This window comes from Mytilus trossulus, chromosome 11 (assembly GCF_036588685.1).
Source record: "Mytilus trossulus isolate FHL-02 chromosome 11, PNRI_Mtr1.1.1.hap1, whole genome shotgun sequence".
In the NCBI taxonomy this organism is placed as follows: domain Eukaryota; kingdom Metazoa; phylum Mollusca; class Bivalvia; order Mytilida; family Mytilidae; genus Mytilus; species Mytilus trossulus.
Window position 1 is genome coordinate 67174017 of NC_086383.1, and position 19313 is coordinate 67193329.

Genomic DNA, 19313 nt, shown 5'->3' on the forward strand with positions numbered 1-19313 from the left:
AAAATAACTATTTTCATTTGGCATATCTTTTTTTTCTATGTTGTGTCATGTATACTATTGTGTTTCTGTTTGTCTTTTTCATTTTTAGCCATGGTGTTGTCAGTTTGTTTTAGATTTATGAGTTTGACTGTCCCTTTGGTATCTTTCGTCCCTCTTTTGTAATCTTTTCGCCGTGTTTGGAAATTTTAAAATTGTATCAGAGTCTGTGGTGTTCGCTTATAAATTTCAAGATTTAGAAAAAGTTTCTCAGTTTGAATATATTGTCCTAATTCATTTGACATCGTTCTATTATTGAAGAAGGATATCTGTTATCCGAAATATCTAATATTTGTTCATTTTATAGTTATTTAATGGTGATGTTGTACCCTTTATGACTTGTTATATATTATATTCTGTATATTAACCTAAAGCCTAATATGTCCGTAATTTTTCAATGAAAGACGAGTTGACAGTGTAATAATTCGACTGTCTTTATTAGCATCGTTAAAAAAAAAGTATGACAGACCACAGGCACTTGTCTCAGAAATTGTTTTTCCTATATACCGTAGTATAACAACATATTAAGGTTGGTAGGAAAAACAAATATTCTGAGAAAGGTGCCTGTGTGCCAGACTTGGTAATGTATCCTCGTTACATTATTTCCAAGTTTAACGCAATCAAGGTGTATTTTATACTATAAAACCAAAGGAAAATAAATTAAACGATTCTTTCCTATTCAATATTCATATTCAAGCGCATCTTCTAGTATTTCAATTACATAAGTCTGAATAAATAAACCAACCAATTATCAAGTCTATCGAAAAAAAGGGATTTGGATATTATAATTGAAGGACATATTAAATAAATATAAACTCTAATAACCATTGACAAATTGTTGATGCAATCACATTGACGTATGCGTACGTGCTTTCCATATGTGTGCTATAAATACATTATAATCTCCAGAGATATATAAATTGTGAAATTATAAATCGTGTAAACTACAAAGTATTGTGTTTTATCAATGAAGTGAAATACGATACTAATACATCTGTGTAGTGTAAGCTGGAAGATATTTGATTTTTAATGGCTCAAGTGCATCAGGAAACCTCACTATTACTAGTGATAATTCAACGATTTGACATTCCTCTTACTAGAAAGAGAGGTAACATTGGTACGTTGATCCCTCGAATTGCACTTGCAACTTTAATATATAAGCATTTGTGATAAAAGTTTAGAGATTAATCGCCAACTTTGAAAACAGACAACGCAACAAAATACACAAACGTAGATAATAGTTATACATTTTGTTTGAACTTTTATTGTTAATATGCTTCTGAAGAAAAACAAAGTTATCGACGGCACAAAATAAGATGAAACTAAATTGATCATTTGAAAAAAGCCTGTAATTTTTGTTTGAATGATAAAATATGGTGTTTTTTTTTCGTATGTACTAACTTTCACGTACTTTAAGGTGAAAAGTTGCTGAAATTTAGATTATAAATTTAAAATAAATGTTTAAGCTTGTGAAATACTAGAATTTTTTTTTCTCTCGTTTGTTTAAATTTCATGACTAATTTTTTGTCATATTCAAAACTGGGAAGCTGAGCTGCATTTTGTTTACGTGCTGATGTACATGTACATTTAAATAGTCAACAAAACAATCCTAACTGTTTAATATGACTCCGCAAGCACCACAGTCTTTCCTCTGACATATAGGCGTTTTTCAATAAAAGCGTGACTTTCAGACCCCAAAAAAAATGGAAAATCAACTTGTCTAAAATTTTATTTCAAGAATTATTTTGAATATCTCTATTATAGACCTGTTTGTTAACAAAAAGTGCAATATTAAATACTCTTTAAAATGATATTATTTTCATAATTTGTGTACTGTTTCGTAGGGGACATTTGTCCACTACGAAACTGCTCCTATACGCACATCTTATTGCAATTTTAAATGTCTCCTATAGACATTCCAGTTTGTTCACTTTATATACTAGAAAGATCTCATTTTTTTCTGAATTGGAGAACCATTTTTTATCGATAAAGATTAGACAGTACTTCACATATGAAAGTACAACTCATGTTTCGTAGTGGACATTTTGATGCGTTTCGTAGTTGACACAACCGTTTCGAAGTTGACATCAACCCTATTCTATGTTAAAAAAAACATACTAAAAATTACATGAAACTAACACTTGTTATTTGTTTTGCACGAATATAATTGAAAAAAAACTGCTTGGTAGTGGAAGTGTCTACTACGAAACGTTTTTCTCCCATACTTGTTTCGTAGGGGACTGTTTCGTAGGGGACATATTCATATATTTTATTTTTTCCCCACATTTCCTATATTACAATAGTAATAAGACTGATTGGATTGATCAAAGCATGTATTAAGTTGTATACTGATATTTTTCTCATAATTTTAAAACCAGATACTGAAGGAGATTTGACCCGTTTCGTAGTGGACATTAACAAAAATACGGTATCAGTCTGGTCCATTTAATGTGCTCAATTTTTCTAACCAACAATTTAACTTCCGTTACAAAAGCAACACTTCTTTTGTAAGACCCTAATGTTTATATCTCATGCAAACAAAATGACATTGATTTTATTAAACTGTTTATTAGCAAATTTTAATGAATTCGTTTCGTAGTGGACATTTTATCAGGGACACACCTTCTGAAATTAAAAATCCTATTTTAATAGCTGTTTATTAAAATATATTGGGTCTAAACATACTTTTGAATTATTAAAGAACTTATATTAAGTAAAAATAACATTTATTTCTACATTTTTAAAGATATTTTAGAGTATGATTGTTGAAGAGGCGTTCTAGGGACATGCCATTTTGGTTGTTTTGGACCATTCAGGAATCAATATCTTATCAATCCTTCTAAAACATTGACTGATTCTTTGCTTAAAAATGTTAAATCTAATTCAATGTACTGACTGCACAAAAAAATTACTTGTAAAGATCAAACCCATTTTTTTAAAGTGGCTGGGACAAGAAAGTACGTTTCTATTGAAAAACGCCCATATATCGAAAATATCACTCATACCAACGACGTGTACATGTATGCCAGCACGAAACTGACGGATCGGTTTGAACATAATATGACAATTTGATTGTATTGCAATACTTTCATTATTGTAAAAAAAATTTTAAACATAAGCAGTATTGTTTATATGTTCAATTAATTCAAATTTTTCTAAAAGTTTTTATTTATTCATATTCAAAAATGAGTAACCAGTCGACCTTTTATTTTATTGCATTCATCCCAAGCCAGGAACATGTAATTCAATAGTTGTCGTTTGTTGATGTGTTGTTTTTTTGTTCATTTTTTGTACGTAATTTAGGTTTGCATTGTTTTATATTTGTCATTTCGGAACCCTTTGTAGCTCACTATGTGGTATGGGTTTTGCTCATTGTTGAAGACCGTACTATAATTGTTAGTTTCTGTGTCATTTGGTCTTTTGAGGAGACTTTTCTCATTGGCAATCATACCCAACTTTTTCATACGATAGAGTTTAGTTCATGATTTTCTGAAATCTTTCAACATCAAGAATCCCTCGAACAGTGAAATTTATTTTTTTAAACTTGAGGTGAGTGATATTTTCCCAATATCAATGTCCTAACTGATATTTCAAGTTGCAGACGAGCAATTAAAGCGCCGTTCATGTGCTTTTTTTCCGTTTTTAGCATTGCATGTCAGTGGCGGATCCAAATATTTTCTTAAGGGGGGCTCACTGACTTCCCCCTCCTAAATCCGCCTCTGCATGTACTGATTGTGTGTATTATCCTTTTTAGTCATAGTAAGCACAATCTGGAAGAGGAACAAGAGGCTCTCAAGAGCCTGAATCGCTAACATTAATTTCTTTGGCATCCATGTACGTTGAACACATTCTTGTTAATATTATTTTTTTCTATTTTTTGTCCAAATGAAATCTAAAATAAACTGTTGCTGTTCAGTTTTTCTAAATAATTTATTGGTTGCTATGCATTTTTTCAATATAAAGCGATGGTTGCTAGGCATTTTCCTAATTTAAATATGTGGTTGCTAGGCAGTTTTACACTTTAAATGAATGATTGCTTACATCTTATGTGATGAGACCCTCTAGACCTTTGAAGTTAGGTATATGTAATAGTTTATATAGTCCTGAATGTAATCATGTATGGTTGCTAGGTACATTTTTTATCAAATAAGGGTGGTTGCTAAGCACTTTTGAAATGACCTTGACTCTTTATTTTTCATATGTTGATAAGAAGTGGCTTAAAACATCCTGATTTAAATTTTCTCAATGTTTAGTAGCCTCTTTCTATTATATTTCCTTTCAAAATTCAATTAATATACACAAGGTCAAAGGTCAAGGTCATCAATGACCTTTGACCTTTGCGAAAATTCATGGCAATTTAATCGCCAATAGTTTGCACAAAATAGTCATTCAATAATAATTACTTTTTGTGGATTATTTTAATAACATGGCTACATTTTAGAGGTAAAAAGGCAAAAATGACGTATTTTGTTTCCATAGCAACCATCCTACAACCTAATTTCCCAAACATTTTGTTATAATTTTTTTATTAGAAACATCGATACTTTTCATTCATAACCACAGGTTAAATGGAGGTGGATGCAAAAATGTCTATTTTGTTCATACAAAATGTTTAAATTTGTCTCCGGAACTATATTGAAAAATGACCCCTGCTTCTGCGGTTGTGACAATATTCAGCCAAAATATTTTTTATACATGACATTGCTTTTTTGTTTGTTTAGTTTCATGTTTCTAAAAAATATCTACAAAGATCATAAAATAAAACCTAGTTTTGATTACGAATGACTGCAAAGTAGTTGTTTTTTCGATGCTAAATTCCTCAAAATTTGCGGGAAATCTAATTCACTTGGTTGCCATGGCAACCATTACCTAGCAACATTTGAGTGGACATTTTTCTTACTTTTTTACATGATCACATGTTTTGGCTAAGTTTCATGAAAATCGGTGACTATGCGTGCCGGACCCCCTATATAAAATGGTTGGTGGTTACAGAGAATTGCTCTTAAATCTCTCATCAATGATTATTTGGCTTTTCAATTTATTTGAATGTTCTTTGAATCGTCCTATTTTCTTCAAAAGCAAAAAAACTCAATTTCTCTTAGTTCTATTTTAGCCATAGTTTCTTGACATACAAGGAAATGAAATATAAAATTTATACTAGATCCTCTGAAACTCATTTAGCCTAAGATTGGCTGAAATTGATACAGCAGTTTCAAAGGAGAAGATTTTTTAAAGTAAGTCAACATGATGAACAAATTGTGAAAAAAGTCTTTAAAGGACAATAACTCCTAAAGGGGTCAAATGACAATTTTGGTAAAATTGACTTATTTGTAGATATTACTCTGCTTAACATTTTTGCTATTAACAGTTTATCTGTATCTATAATAATATTCAAGATAATAACCAAAAACTGCAAAATTTCTTTAAAATCATCAATTCAGGGGCATTATACCTGAAAAACCAGTTACCCAATTCGGCTAAAAATTTCTGGACAGGTAGACCTTGACCTAATAAATACTTTAACTTCTTGTCTTATTTGCTTTAAATGCTGGAGTTTTTGAGATATAAGCCAAAAACTGCATTTTACCCTGTGTTCTATTTTTAGCCATGACGGCCATGTTTTTTGACGAAATGAAAAAAAGCACAAACTGTATTTTATACACCCTACTGATCATTCAGTTGAAGTTTGGTTGAATTTGGTTGAGTAGTTTTAGAGGAGAATATTTTTTGAAGTTAGCAAATATGAAGAACAAATTGTGAAAAATTGTCATTAAAGGACAATAACCCCTTAAGGGGTTAAAATGACAAATTTGGTCATATATAAACTTATTTGTAGATCTTACTTTACTGATCATTTTTGCCGTTTACAGTTTATCTTTATCTATAGTAATATTAAAGATAATGACCAAAAACTGCAAAATTTCCTTAAAATTACCAATTAAGTGGCAGCAACCCAACAATGGGTTGTTTGATTCATCTGAAAATTTCAGGGCTGATAGATATTGACCTAATTAACATTTTTACCTGTTGTCAGATTTGCTCTTAATGCTTTCGTTTTTGAAATATAAGCCAAAATCTGCATTTGACCCCTATGTTCTATTTTAAGTAACGGCGGCCATGTTTTTTGACGGATCAAAAATCGAAGCACACATTGTGTGCAGGATAATCTAAGAAACAATCATGCTAAGTTTTATCAAAATCCATTCAGTAGTTTCAGAGGAGAAGATGTTTGAAAAATAGTTAACGACGACGACGACGGACGCCAAGTGATGAGAAAAGCTCACATGGTCTTTTAGAGCAGGTGAGCTAAAAAAGGAATATTGCAGCTAAACAAAGTCTTTCAATTTTATTAATTCATTCATTTTCTGTACTGTAATGAAAGATTCGAATTACTTCTAAAGAAGGAGATATTGGCAATTTATATATTTCATCTACACAGTTAAACATATTTTCTGGGATTAAAAACAAAACTAATCATAATGCATCTCGTTTGAATTGTTTTATCATTTATCATTTCGGGGCCTTTCATAACAGACTATGCTGTACGAGTTTTACTCATAGTTGAAAAGTCGTATCATGACCTTTATAGATATAAGAAGATAACATGTGAGTGCCAATGAGACAACTCTCCATTAAAGTCATATTTTTTTAAAGTAAGCCATTCAAGTACAGTCTTGTATATACCATTTACTAGTTTTCTGGTTCTTGTGTTGATTAAGAGAGCATGAAACTAAAAAGACTCAATGTGTCAGTGTCAACTATTTGATACCCTTTGATAATTTGATTCACTTCATGTCAAAACACCTTTAAAAAAGTTTCACCAACAATTTTGTTAATATGCACGTGGCATAATAATAATAGCTTCACCAAATTTAGGTACAAGAGCTGATCTTGGGAAAATTCCTCTGGAACTAAATATTAAATTTCAATCTGTATTGAATGTTTTACTTTATATTCTGATGACATTTATCCTCTTGTGAAGGAATCACTTATTTTGTCTCAAAACTTAGACTCTGTGTGAATTTATTCTTGGTTCTCATATGTAAATACAATTCAGAAAGGAAATGGGGAATGTGTCAAAGCGACAACAACCCGACCATAGTACAAACAATAGCCAAAGGTCATCAATGGGTATGCAATGCAGTGAAAAACAACCGCACCGGATGCATCCTTCTCCTGGCCCCTTAACAAATATGTATACTATTTCAGTGATAATGGACGTCATACTAAACTCTGAATTATACACAAGAAACTAAAATTAAAAAGCATACAAGACTAACAAAGGCCGGAGGCTTCTGACAAAACAGGTATTAGAAGAACTGGTATGGATGTAGACACGTTAAAGAAATATTCCTCTTATAAGATAGCAAAAACTATTAGAGAATAGATAAAATTAAAATCGAAGGATTTTTTTGAAAAGATAGTAGATGATAAGATATCAGATATATATGCAGGATAACAGCAAACTCACTATTTGCAAATATGTAAGACTAAATAATACAGATGAAAAATATTTAACTTAGTCAAAACTTTAATTTAGAAAACTGATAACAAAATTCAGAACAAGTGATCATAATGTATTAATAGAAAAGAAATGCCATTAGAAGAAAGATAAAGCAAAAACTGCAAACAATTTGAAGATGAAAATCATTTCTTTTGTATATTGTAAAAGTAACAGAAAATATTGAAAAGTTATTTTTTTTATTTGATACTCAATCCAGGAACCGAATTATATTTTCGAACAACTTTTCTAGCAGTTAGGGAACGACCATTTGACTTTAAAAATTAGAGGCTCTAAAGAGCATGTGTCTCTCACCTTGCTCTATGTGAATATTCAACAAAGGACACAGATGAATTCATGACAAAATTGTGTTTTGGTGATGGTGATGTGTTTGTAGATCTTACTTTACTGAACATTCTTGCTGCGTACAATTATCCCTATCTATAAGGATTGCCCAAGTAGTTTCAGTGGACAATGTTAGTAAAAATTTTCAAATTTTATGAAAATTGTTAAAATTTACCATAAAGGGCCATAACTCCTTAAGGGGTCATAATGACTTATTTTTAGGTCTTACTTTGTTGTAAATTATTGCTGTTTACAGTTTATCTCTATCTATAATAATATTCAAGATAATAACAAAAAAGCCAAAATTTCCTTAAAATTACCAATTCAAGGGCAACCTACTAACCAGTTGTCCAATTCATCTGAAAATTTTAGAGCAGATAGATTTTGACCTGATAAACATTATCAACCCCTATCAGATTTGCTCTAAATGCTTTGTTTTTTTAGTTATAAGCCAAAAACTGCATTTTACCCCTATGTTCTTTTTTAGTCATGGCGGCCATCTTGGTTGATTGGTCGGGTCACCGGACGTAATTTTTAAACTAGATACCCCAATGATGATTGTGGCCAAGTTTCATTTTATTTGGCCCAGTAGTTTCAGAGTAGAAGATTTTTGTAAAAGATTACATAGATTTACGAAAAATGGTTAAAAATTGACTATAAAGGGCAATTACTTCTAAAGGGGTCAACTGACCATTTTGGTTCGGTTGACTTATTTGTAAATCTTGATTTGCTGATTTTTTTTGCAGTTTACAGTTTATCTCTATCTATAATAATATTCAAGATAACAACCAAAAACAGCAAAATTTCCTTAAAATTACCAATTCAGGGGCAGGAACCCACCAAACAGTTGTCCAATTCATCTGAAAATTTTAGGGCATGTAGATCTTGATCTGATGAGCAAATTTGCTCATTCAGATTTGCTCTAAATGCTTTATTTTTTTAGTTATAAGGCAAAAAACAGCATTTTACCCCTATTTTCTATTTTAAGCCATGGCGGCCATTTTAGTTGGTTGGCGGGGTCACGCCACACATTTTTTAAACTAGTTACCCCAATGATGATTGTGGCCAAGTTTGGTTTAATTTGGGCAAGTAGTTTCAGAGGAGAAGATTTTTGTAAAAGTTAACGACGACGGACGCCAATTGATGAGAAAAGCTCACTTGACCTAATTATAAACTTTCGCGAGAGAAAAAATTCTGAATCAGAACACCCCCCTTTTCTTGGAAGTAAAGTGGCTGCTCCTTTTAGAAAAGTCATTTTTGGGATTTGCATTAGTTAAAAGATGTCTCGATTACGCATTAAAAACGAAGGATCGCAATCAGCGTGCTTACAAAGAAAAGAATTGCGATGTTAAGTATCACTTCATTTCTATTTTTTCTATTGGTTTCAAATGGTATTTCTCCAAGGAGTATTTAATTGGCAAAGGTAGGGGGTAATGAGGTTTTTTTTTATTTCTAATTGTATTTTAACGGATCTGAGATACTACACAAAATTAATCCCACCCTTTTTTCAGTAATACATTTATGAGTGAATCGTTGTTTGAGTATAAAGACCAGTGGCAAATATTTCTGTCAGTGTGTACGTCGAATCGATTCGGGAAGACCTTTGCGAATGAATTATGTGTTCAGCAATGATGATGGATGAGTCTTGATTAGGGGATAATACGGCTACGTAAAGTGTTTTTATAACAAATAAATATTAAGACAAATATTTCTGTAAAGAACTTTATTAATAAGTGTTAAAAGTATCAATTTTATGTAAAAATTGTTTCTTTTTTTTAATATACATGGGGATTTTTCCTATTGTATTTCATTCTCTCATAAATTTTCAATGAAGTTTGCAACATCAATTCATAAGAGACCACTAAATTCAATTGGGTATAAAATTTGTTCTATTGATGTTTTTGGAAATCTGGGACACGATTTTGGAGGTCAAGCTGTGTTGTACAAGAATCTATCAAATATTTGCGGATGCTATGAAGAACAAAGACGCTGAAGTGTGAACATCACAATATAGCAACTAATTGCATAATAATTAATTATGTAATAATTATGTCATAATGAAATTATCACAATTTGAAAGGTTAATCTTTCTTCTTTCTTTTGGTACCTCATTTATAAAATATAAGGAAGGATGATATGAATTACATTAGTTTAAAGTTGTCTGATTGGGACTGAAAAAATCTTTGTATTGTGCTACCTAAATATGCCGTATATTATAGCAAAGTAATAGATTTATAGCGTATTGTATCATTTTTATGTATGTTGATTGATTGAAGTTTACAAACCACACAGTTCGTATTTATGAATTAATGATTGTTTGATTAAGACTAGTAAAAATCATCAAGCAAATTCTGCATAACATAACCATACGCTATGCATTTTGAAATTATTGATTGATTGATTGCATATTTTTTTAAATGTAGTTTGCAGTATGTCTTAACTTGAAAATGGTGTTATAAAAAGTACAGAAGAAGTTTTGAAATCAAAATATTAACTTATTCAATCGATATAATTAACTGTGCAAAAACTTGATTCAATTGCTGTAATATATTGAATAAATCGATAAACATGTTGTCAAATTAAATACTTTGACATAATTTTATAAAAACATGTACAAGTCAATTAAAGTTCATTAGGCCTGTTAGAATTCAATATTTGCAAGTATAAGATGATGACAACGTCCCAACCTTTATTTTAAAAAAAGAGATAATATCAGTTTTGTGACGTCAAAATCATCTTCATCTTTGTGTTAAAAAAAAACCCATTGTTGTTCATATTCAAACGAAACAACAAATGTAAATTGGTAGAGATCTTGTCCCATTTATTCAAAAGATGCATAACCCCACCTCATTGCTTCCTTGTGAGAAAAAAAGGAGAAGGGTAATTTTACCTGGATGCAGTGTAAATAATTCGCGTCAATTATTTTTGCTGCTCATCACACAAACATGTCAATCAGTTAATCAATACGAACTGTTCATCTCAATCAATCGATATTAATATTTAAAGCACATAGCACGCAAAGCATCAATCCAAACATCTATCAATTATCAAACTATCCAACTGATCAATATTGAAAAACATACTTCTTGGTTATTAGGATGTTTTGAAAAGCGGTATCCACATAAGAACAAAAACTCCAACCATCAACCATTAATGCAAATATGAAAACACTTATTGTATGTGAAACAATTATTTAGTTTTCATTATTTGATCGCTCGAATTATCAGGAACATATCGTTTCATTTTGTTCCGGTTTTTTTTAATCCAATCTACTCACGATTTTAAGATAACAAAAACCCATGATATCACACTATGATAAGGTTTTTACTTCAAGTCATGTGCTAAAGAAAGGCAAACGAAAAATTTAAAGTGATATTTAGATTAAATTACCAGTTGACACTCATTAATCTTTATTTTTTTGATTGAGTTAAGTCTTCCAATTGATATTTTATCGTATGTTTTTCTATGTTGTAATGTTATGCTATTGTTTCAGAAAAAGGGAGAAGGTTTGGATCCATTAAACGTTTGATCCCGCTGCAAATGTTTGCACCTGTCCTAAGTCAGGAATCTGATGTACAGTAGTTGTCGTTTGTTTATGTAATATATACGTGTTTCTCGTTTTGTTTATATAGATAAGACCGTTGGTTTTCCCGTTTGAATGGTTTTACACTAGTAATTTTGGGGCCCTTTATAGCTTGTTGTTCGGTGTGAGCCAAGGCTCCGTGTTGAAGGCCGTACTTTAACCTATAATGGTTTAATTTTTAAATTGTTATTTGGATGGAGAGTTGTCTCATTGGCACTCACACCACATCTTCCTATATCTAATTAGAATATGTGATCTATTTAGTGGTAAATACATAGTCACAGAGAAATATCCTGCTATAGAGGTTGAATCGCGGTATAACTAGCACATTTATTGATAATTGACAAACAATATTAAGCATTGCTTGACAATAGAATATAAAGACAAATCTTAAAATTCACTTCTTAAAGGTCTGTAGAACAAAAATCATGACATGACAACTTGAAAACAAATTGAAAGTGGGGTCCAAAATGATTGTAACATCACATTTTCTTTCAGGTGTCTCCCAGCAAATATCTTTTCATCTTTTCATCATTTGAAAATGAAAATCTAACGTTTGACAGACACACAGATGAATGGAAGGATAAATATTTGCCTCAATAAATAACTCCTTTGCCTTGCAGAGATATTACAAATTCAATTCCAGGCCAGCGTTTCACAATAAATCGTACGATCTACGTTTACGATTCTACTTACGTAGGGCGTAAGATTTTACCTACGAGTGTTTCAAAAAGGTGATCGCAAACGTAACGTAAACGTAACGTAAACTTACGATTACAAAGAAAATGGGTGCTTTTTTTGACAACCGCGTTCATGTCTAAAAAAATATATTTCTTTCAAAATAAGGAAGAAAATTCATATCACCGTGGTTTGAAAAGGTTATGTTTGTATGGTAAGAAGGTTATGTGAAGTAAGCATGGTAAGTATCTGTATCGGATCGATAGACATTATAACTTTGATTGATAATTAATTTTAGATTTTATGGCGATTATTTTAATCTGATAACGTTTCCGATATTAGTATTGATTTTATGACGGATTTATCCTGAATTGTTGATGTGATAAAGTACAGTATACGTTAAAGAAGTGGTGCTCCAAATTATGGAGGTATTATCATGAGTAGAAAAGTACAGGTATACAGACTCGTTTCTTTCCCCTTTCTCGATTAAAACTGAAATGGTTTTTGAAATTCTTTGTTCATTCTGGAAAACCTACAAGTTAATAGCAAATGTTTGATATGATAATATAGGCCGTCAATGCGTTAGTGATATGCACATTATTATTTAACGAATGTTTGAACTGCTTATTGTGTCTATTTAACGGTTATCAATCGCGATGACGAATTATCGTCATACATTTTAACGCAAGGCAAGATGTCTGTAGATGCCGATCACAAAAGAGTAACAAAGAAGGAAAGAAGTACGGCCAAAGGGAGATTTCATAGAATATATGGTCGCTTACTAGAAGGAATACAGGATGAGTTGGGGACAATTGTGGTTGAAAAATACTTCAAGATTTGGAAACAGCTTACACAGAACTAGAAGCAACACATGATTTTTTTTTTAGAAACATTTGATTCTGAAAGTGAAGAAGACAAACCAAAGATAAACGAACTTAATAATGATCTAACTGGTATGTACCGAGAACTTTGTAAATCAAGATCAATGTGTGAGAATTTAAGACAGAAGATAAAGCATGAACAAGACAGTAAGTTAAAGGAACAAAACTCAATGAAGCATGCTAAGAAAAATAAAGATACTGAAACGTTTAGGGTGAAGGAATTAGAGGCTCCTAGTTTTGCTGGCAGTATTCGTGATTATCCAAGTTTCAAAGTTGATTATGAAAGACGCATGCTATCGTCATACGGTAAATATCCTTATGCTCTGAAGCAATGTTTAAGTGGTGAAGCCTTAACTGTTGTGAAGGGTATTGACAATGATCTCGAGGAAATGTTTCGGCGTCTTGATATAAAATATGGCAGAGCAGAGAAATTGATTGATCACATTAAATTAATTGAAAAGATTAAAGAAAGTTCAAGAAGGTGACAACATGAAGTTTATTTCGGTAGTAGAAACTGTCGAGAAATGTTGGCTTGATTTAAAACGTATGAACCTCGAATCCGAGAAGAACACAGCATCTATGGTGAGTCAGATAGAAAAACTCCTACCACCTTTACAAAAACGTGAATGGCCATTACGAAAACAGAAGACAGAATCGAAAAGTATTCCACTGAGTTTCAAACAGTTCTTATTTTTTTTTGTTAGAGGAAAAAAGTGCTCTAGAGTACATGGAGTCTGATTTGCGTGAATAAGGAACAGCAAAAGGAAAGCTAAATACTTTGGATGCAAATGAATCCGAAAATGACGAAAATAATAATGGTGTAGCTGTAGATCTCTTACAAGTACAATTACAAGAGAACCAACAAGTGATGAAACAGGTGGTTGAAGGTCTTGCACAGGTAGCACAAGCAATGTCAAACAAACCAACAAGTCGATACAATTCAGACAAATATACCGATACAAATAGAAATACAGAAGGTTGCAAGAGTTGATATGAGTAGAGTCGAACAACTGTTCAAAGGTATCAACAAGAATGATATACAAAGACCAACTGGCAAAGTAGACATATTGATCGGCACAGATTGTTGTATTTTAATGCCTAATAAAGGAGAACAAGTTGGAAATCTACAGTTAATGAGAAATCAGTTTGTGTACTGCATTCTCGGCAGCCATCCTCTACTAGAAGTGCCAAAATGGTCAAACCATGGCATAGTCCGTATTTACTGGGCATCTGGAAAAATCCTTCCGTTAAATGATATTCATGTATTGAACAGAGACAGTATTAACGACAAACTAGATTCACTTTTTGACATAGAAGGGCCAGGAAACAAACTACATTAAAATGTGGTTCATGTAAGTGTGGCAAATGTGCTATAGGACAATCGCAACACAGTTTAAGGGAGGAGAGGGAATTAAATATCATTAAATCAGGCATGACACATGATAAAGAATCACAGCAATGGATAGTAAATTATCCCTGGATAAAAAATCCAAACAACCTACCAAATAACGTGAATTCAGCCGTATCAAGACTTGAATCTACCGAAAAACGACTACTCCGAAATTCATTAAAATATGCAAGTGCCTACGATGAACAGATTATGGATATGGTGAAACGTGGCATAGCAAGGAAATTGACCAAGGAGGAGATGGAGATACATAGCGGTCCGGTACATTACATGAACATATCACATCATGAGGTATTAAAACCGGAATCAAAATCGACACCATTAAGAATTGTATTTAACTCCTCGTCATCTTATATGGGACACACTCTGAATGACTATTGGGCGAAAGGGTCCAATGTGATCGGTGATTTGTTAGCGGTCTTAACTCGTTTCAGAGAAGAATCTATAGCTTTGGCTGGTGACATTTCAAAAATATACAATGCGATAAGACTTTCACCGTTCGATCAGCACACACACCGATTTGTGTGGAGAAAGTTAGAAACACACAGAGATCCAGATCACTATGCATTGTTGACAGTTACTTTTGGCGACAGACCGAGTGGAGCTATTTCGACGCTTGCATTACATCAAACAGCAAAAATGTATCAACACATCTACCCATATGCATCAAAAATGGTGATAAGAAACAGTTATGTGGATAATATATTACAGTCAGTTGAAAGTGTAGATAATGCTCGTTTGATAACCCAGCAGACCGAGAAAATGCTGGCATGTGGATTTTTTCGTATTAAACATTGGATTATATCTGGGAAAGAAAAATGCGGCAGTAATCTACAATCCCAAGTTAGTGGTGAATCCTTGGAGGTTGATTTAGGTGAATTTGCACATGAGAAAATTCTCGGACTGAGGTGGGATCCAAAACAAGACTTGTTCGATTTCAAGGTGAAGATTATTTTTCCTCCTAAGTACAAGAAGGTTCGGAAAGGAGATAATACAACGAGGTCACAGACTGAAAGTAGCGTACCTACGTCATTAACTCCTCGAATGGTACTCAGCCAAGTTGCTAGTGTATATGATCCGTTAGGACTTGCTACTCCGTATACTTTAGCAGCTAAGGTTCTCATGCGAAAGCTATGCATAGAAAACAATACAAATGAAAAGACTCTACACAATTCTCGATGGGATTATGCCATGTCAGCAGAATCACGTTTAGAATGGATGGATTTTTTCAAAGAGCTTTTCGACATAGAGCAGTTGTAATTTCACAGATGTTTAAAGCCCAAAAATGCTGTTGGGGATCCCATGCTGGTCATATTTTCGGATGGAAATGAATAAAATGATGGAACATGTGCATATGTCAGATGGGAAACAGTACACGCGGAATTTGAATCACGATTAGTGATAGCAAAGAACCGTATAGCACCAACTAAACAGATGTATATTCCTAGACTGGAATTATGTGGAGCTGTATTGGCAGCTAGAATTAGACAAAAATTAGTCGAGGAGATGGATTAAAAATTTAGTCGTGTTATACACATAGGCGATTCAATGATTGTTAGGGCACAAATTCAACGAGAGAGTTATGGATTCAGCACATTTGTTGCTACAAGGGTAGCAGAAATTCAAAATAAGACTGAACCGTCCGTTTGGTGGTTGGTGCCAAGTGAATTCAATGCAGTGGACCTCGCAACAAGGATTACATCTCCTAATGATTTGGTTAAGAACTCAATATGGAAAAATGGACCTCAATTTTTGAATGATCCAATATACCAGTGGCCTTTAAGGCAAAATTGTAATTTAGGTAATGACGAGTTACCCGACACGATAGGATTGTTATGTCATCTGATATCAAGAAGATGAATGGTACAATGTCTGGTTTAAATTTCGAAGATATTAAACTGGAAAACATTTCATCATATTCAAAACTTTTGCGAGTAACATGCATACTGATGCGAATCGTCACTACGAAATCATTCAAAGGTGCTTCAATGGGTGTTAATGCCGAAAGTCTAAATGCTGCAGAACTTGAATGGATTAGATATGTACAAAGAGACATTTCGTATGATTGGACAAAAACATTTCGAAGACTATCTCCAGAAAAGAATGAGGCAGGTATAGTTGTTGTTGGAAAAAGATTAGCTGATTGGAACAGAACTGATTTAATGCTGTCACCTAATAAAGGGCATTATGTGTGGTTATACTTAAAGTCAGTACATGATCAGAATCACGCAGATGTAACATTGGCTAAAGTGAGAAGCAAATTCTGGATACCAAAGGTGCGTAAATACATTTCTATGATCAGAAAAAAGTGCATTATATGTTGAAGACGAGAAAAAAATGTATTGGACAACAAATGGAACCACTACCTTTAGAACGACTTCAACCGTCACCAGCGTTTTCGTACTGTTCAGTAGACCTCTTCGGACCTCTTACAATTAAGGATACCGTTAAGGGGCGAACTCACGGAAAAGCTTATGAAGTGTTGTTCAACTGCATGAGCAGTAGAGCTGTATATGTAGATCTTGCTGATGGATACGATACCAGTAGTTTCATAATGGTCTTACGGCGATTTACATCTATTAGAGGATATTCGGAGAAAATAAGGTCGGATCTTGGATCACAACTAGTATCAGCTAGTAAAGAACTAAAGGAAGTAGTAAAAAGATGGCATTGGGATACGATCAAAATGTTTGGGAACGGTAATGACATGGAATGGGAATTCACGAAAGCAGCTGACGCTCCTTGGGAAAATGGATGCAGTGAATCATTGATTAAATCTGTGAAGAAAAGTTTGAGTCTTGCCATTGGACAATCAATCTTGATATTTTCTGAACTACAAACCGTGTTATTTGAAGTAGCCAACATTTTGAATGAGCGACCTATAGGAACTTCAACGTCTGATCCGAACGAGGGGACATATTTATGTCTGAATGATCTTATTCTCGGAAGAGCATCTTCGAATGGGCCAGTAGGACATTGGGATGAATCAGACAATTTCAAAAAATGTTGGAAATGCGTGCAACTTCCTATATCTAACAAGTAGTTAATACATTTTGGAGAAAATGGCACAGATATTATTTTCCATCGTTAATTATTAGGCAGAAATGGCATGTGAGTAAGCGGAACCTTCAAGTTTTGGACCTTGTTCTTGTACAGGACAATAATTCGTTGTGTAGTAATTGGAAATTAGGACACATATTTGAAGCAAACTCAAGTAGAGATGGTGTGACGAGGGATGTAACCGTTCGATACAAGAACATTGGACCAGGAACTAAATAAACCGGAACTCAGGACTTATTGATCCGAAGATCTGCACACTGAATAGTAGTGTTGCTTCCAGTTGAAGAACAATTTTAGTAACAGATGAGAGTTAACTTCACACAAACTTTATGGCGGGCAATGTATCGGATCGATAGACATTATGACTTTGATTGATAATTAATTTTGAATTTGATGGCGATTATTTTAATCTGATAACGTTTCCGATATAAGTATTGATTTTATGACGGATTTATCCTGAATTGTTGATGTCATAAAGTACAGTATAAGTTGGTGCTCCAAATTATGGAGGTATTATCATGAGTAGAAAAGTACTGTATACAGACTCGTTTCTTTCCCCTTTCTCGATTAACACTGAAATGGTTTTTGAAATTCTTTGTTCATTCTGGAAAACCTACAAGTTAATAGCAAATGTTTGATATGATAATATAGACCGTCAATGCGTAAGTGATATGCACATTATTATTTAACGAATGTTTGACCTGCTTATTGTGTCTAATTAACGGTTATCAATCACGATGTCAACTTATCAAACTTGTGTGTTAGTTGAATATTGTCATATTGTGTATTTTTAGGTTGAAACGTCATTTACAAAAAAAAGTTACAGCCTTTGACGAATTACCTTCATACATTGTCCCGTCTTGTCCTGTATCATTTACATTCAACATTCAAAGTAAAATTAAAATATGAAATACAACAAACGACTAACGTTGAATGTAAATGATATGAGTATCTTAGTATGAACCTCCGAAGTCTTATTTCATAGTCGGACTAGTGTCCCGTCTAGTTTTAATATATTTTTTGCTTTCGTTTTATTAGAAAGGCTTGTGGTTGGGTTTTTTTCAGACGTAGTCTGTTTTTGTTAGTTTTGTTGAAGAATGATTAAGTCTTAAAAAAAGACAAATTCATTGGGGTTTCGACATTTCTTGAATCCAAATCGAAATGTATTTCTAAATTGTGTACATGAAAATATACGTATCTTCTTTAATGATAGTTATGAACTTGTAATCGTTAAGCATTGTGATAAATTTTGATGCGTGTCCAGGCGGCTTTTTTTAAAGAGCATGGCATGGCATGACAACATTAGGGCTTGGGCATGTTAAAAGCATATGCATAATTTCATTTCATATTTTATAATGCTATGCTATGAATAATCGTGTGCTACTGTGTCATCCAAAATATTATAATGGTCATCGGGAGATTGTAAAATAATAGAAAACAGATTTTTTTTTTTTGGGGGGGGGTTGTAGTTTTTCAAAATTTCGTATTCATTTGAGTCATGTTAATGACAAAAAATCAATTCAATATATTTCATTTGTGTATCTATAAAGGGCGAATCTTCAATCCCGCTGATTCACATGCACCACTTTGCCTCAATTTCTTTACGAATTCGTTTTGGTCCTGAATTCAATATGTAACTGTAAAAATAGATATCAAGAGTATAAGAGCACCTTGGCGGGGTTTCCTTCTAATCTGGATTCTTTAATTGTATTGATTAGTTTTCTATATTCTTTATAAATTTTGCACATGATTCTTTATGCTGTACATTAATCATTTACTATTTATTTTGGCCTATTTATCTTGGTTCTCCATTTTTTAGCC

General features: G+C 32.8%; 1 protein-coding gene across 1 annotated transcript; it reads left to right on the plus strand.

Annotated features, from left to right (window-relative positions):
• The first annotated feature begins 16785 nt into the window (after positions 1-16785).
• Positions 16786-17475, plus strand: LOC134690257 (uncharacterized). The gene has a single exon (XM_063550233.1). It carries the CDS (start codon positions 16786-16788, stop codon positions 17473-17475), a length of 690 nt encoding a protein of 229 aa, XP_063406303.1.
• The last annotated feature ends 1838 nt before the right edge of the window (positions 17476-19313 follow it).

What these genes read in the sequence shown, in the direction of transcription:
- LOC134690257 (XM_063550233.1), top strand. Translation starts at nt 16,786, where the DNA reads ATGGAACCACTACCTTTAGAACGACTTCAACCGTCACCAGCGTTTTCG.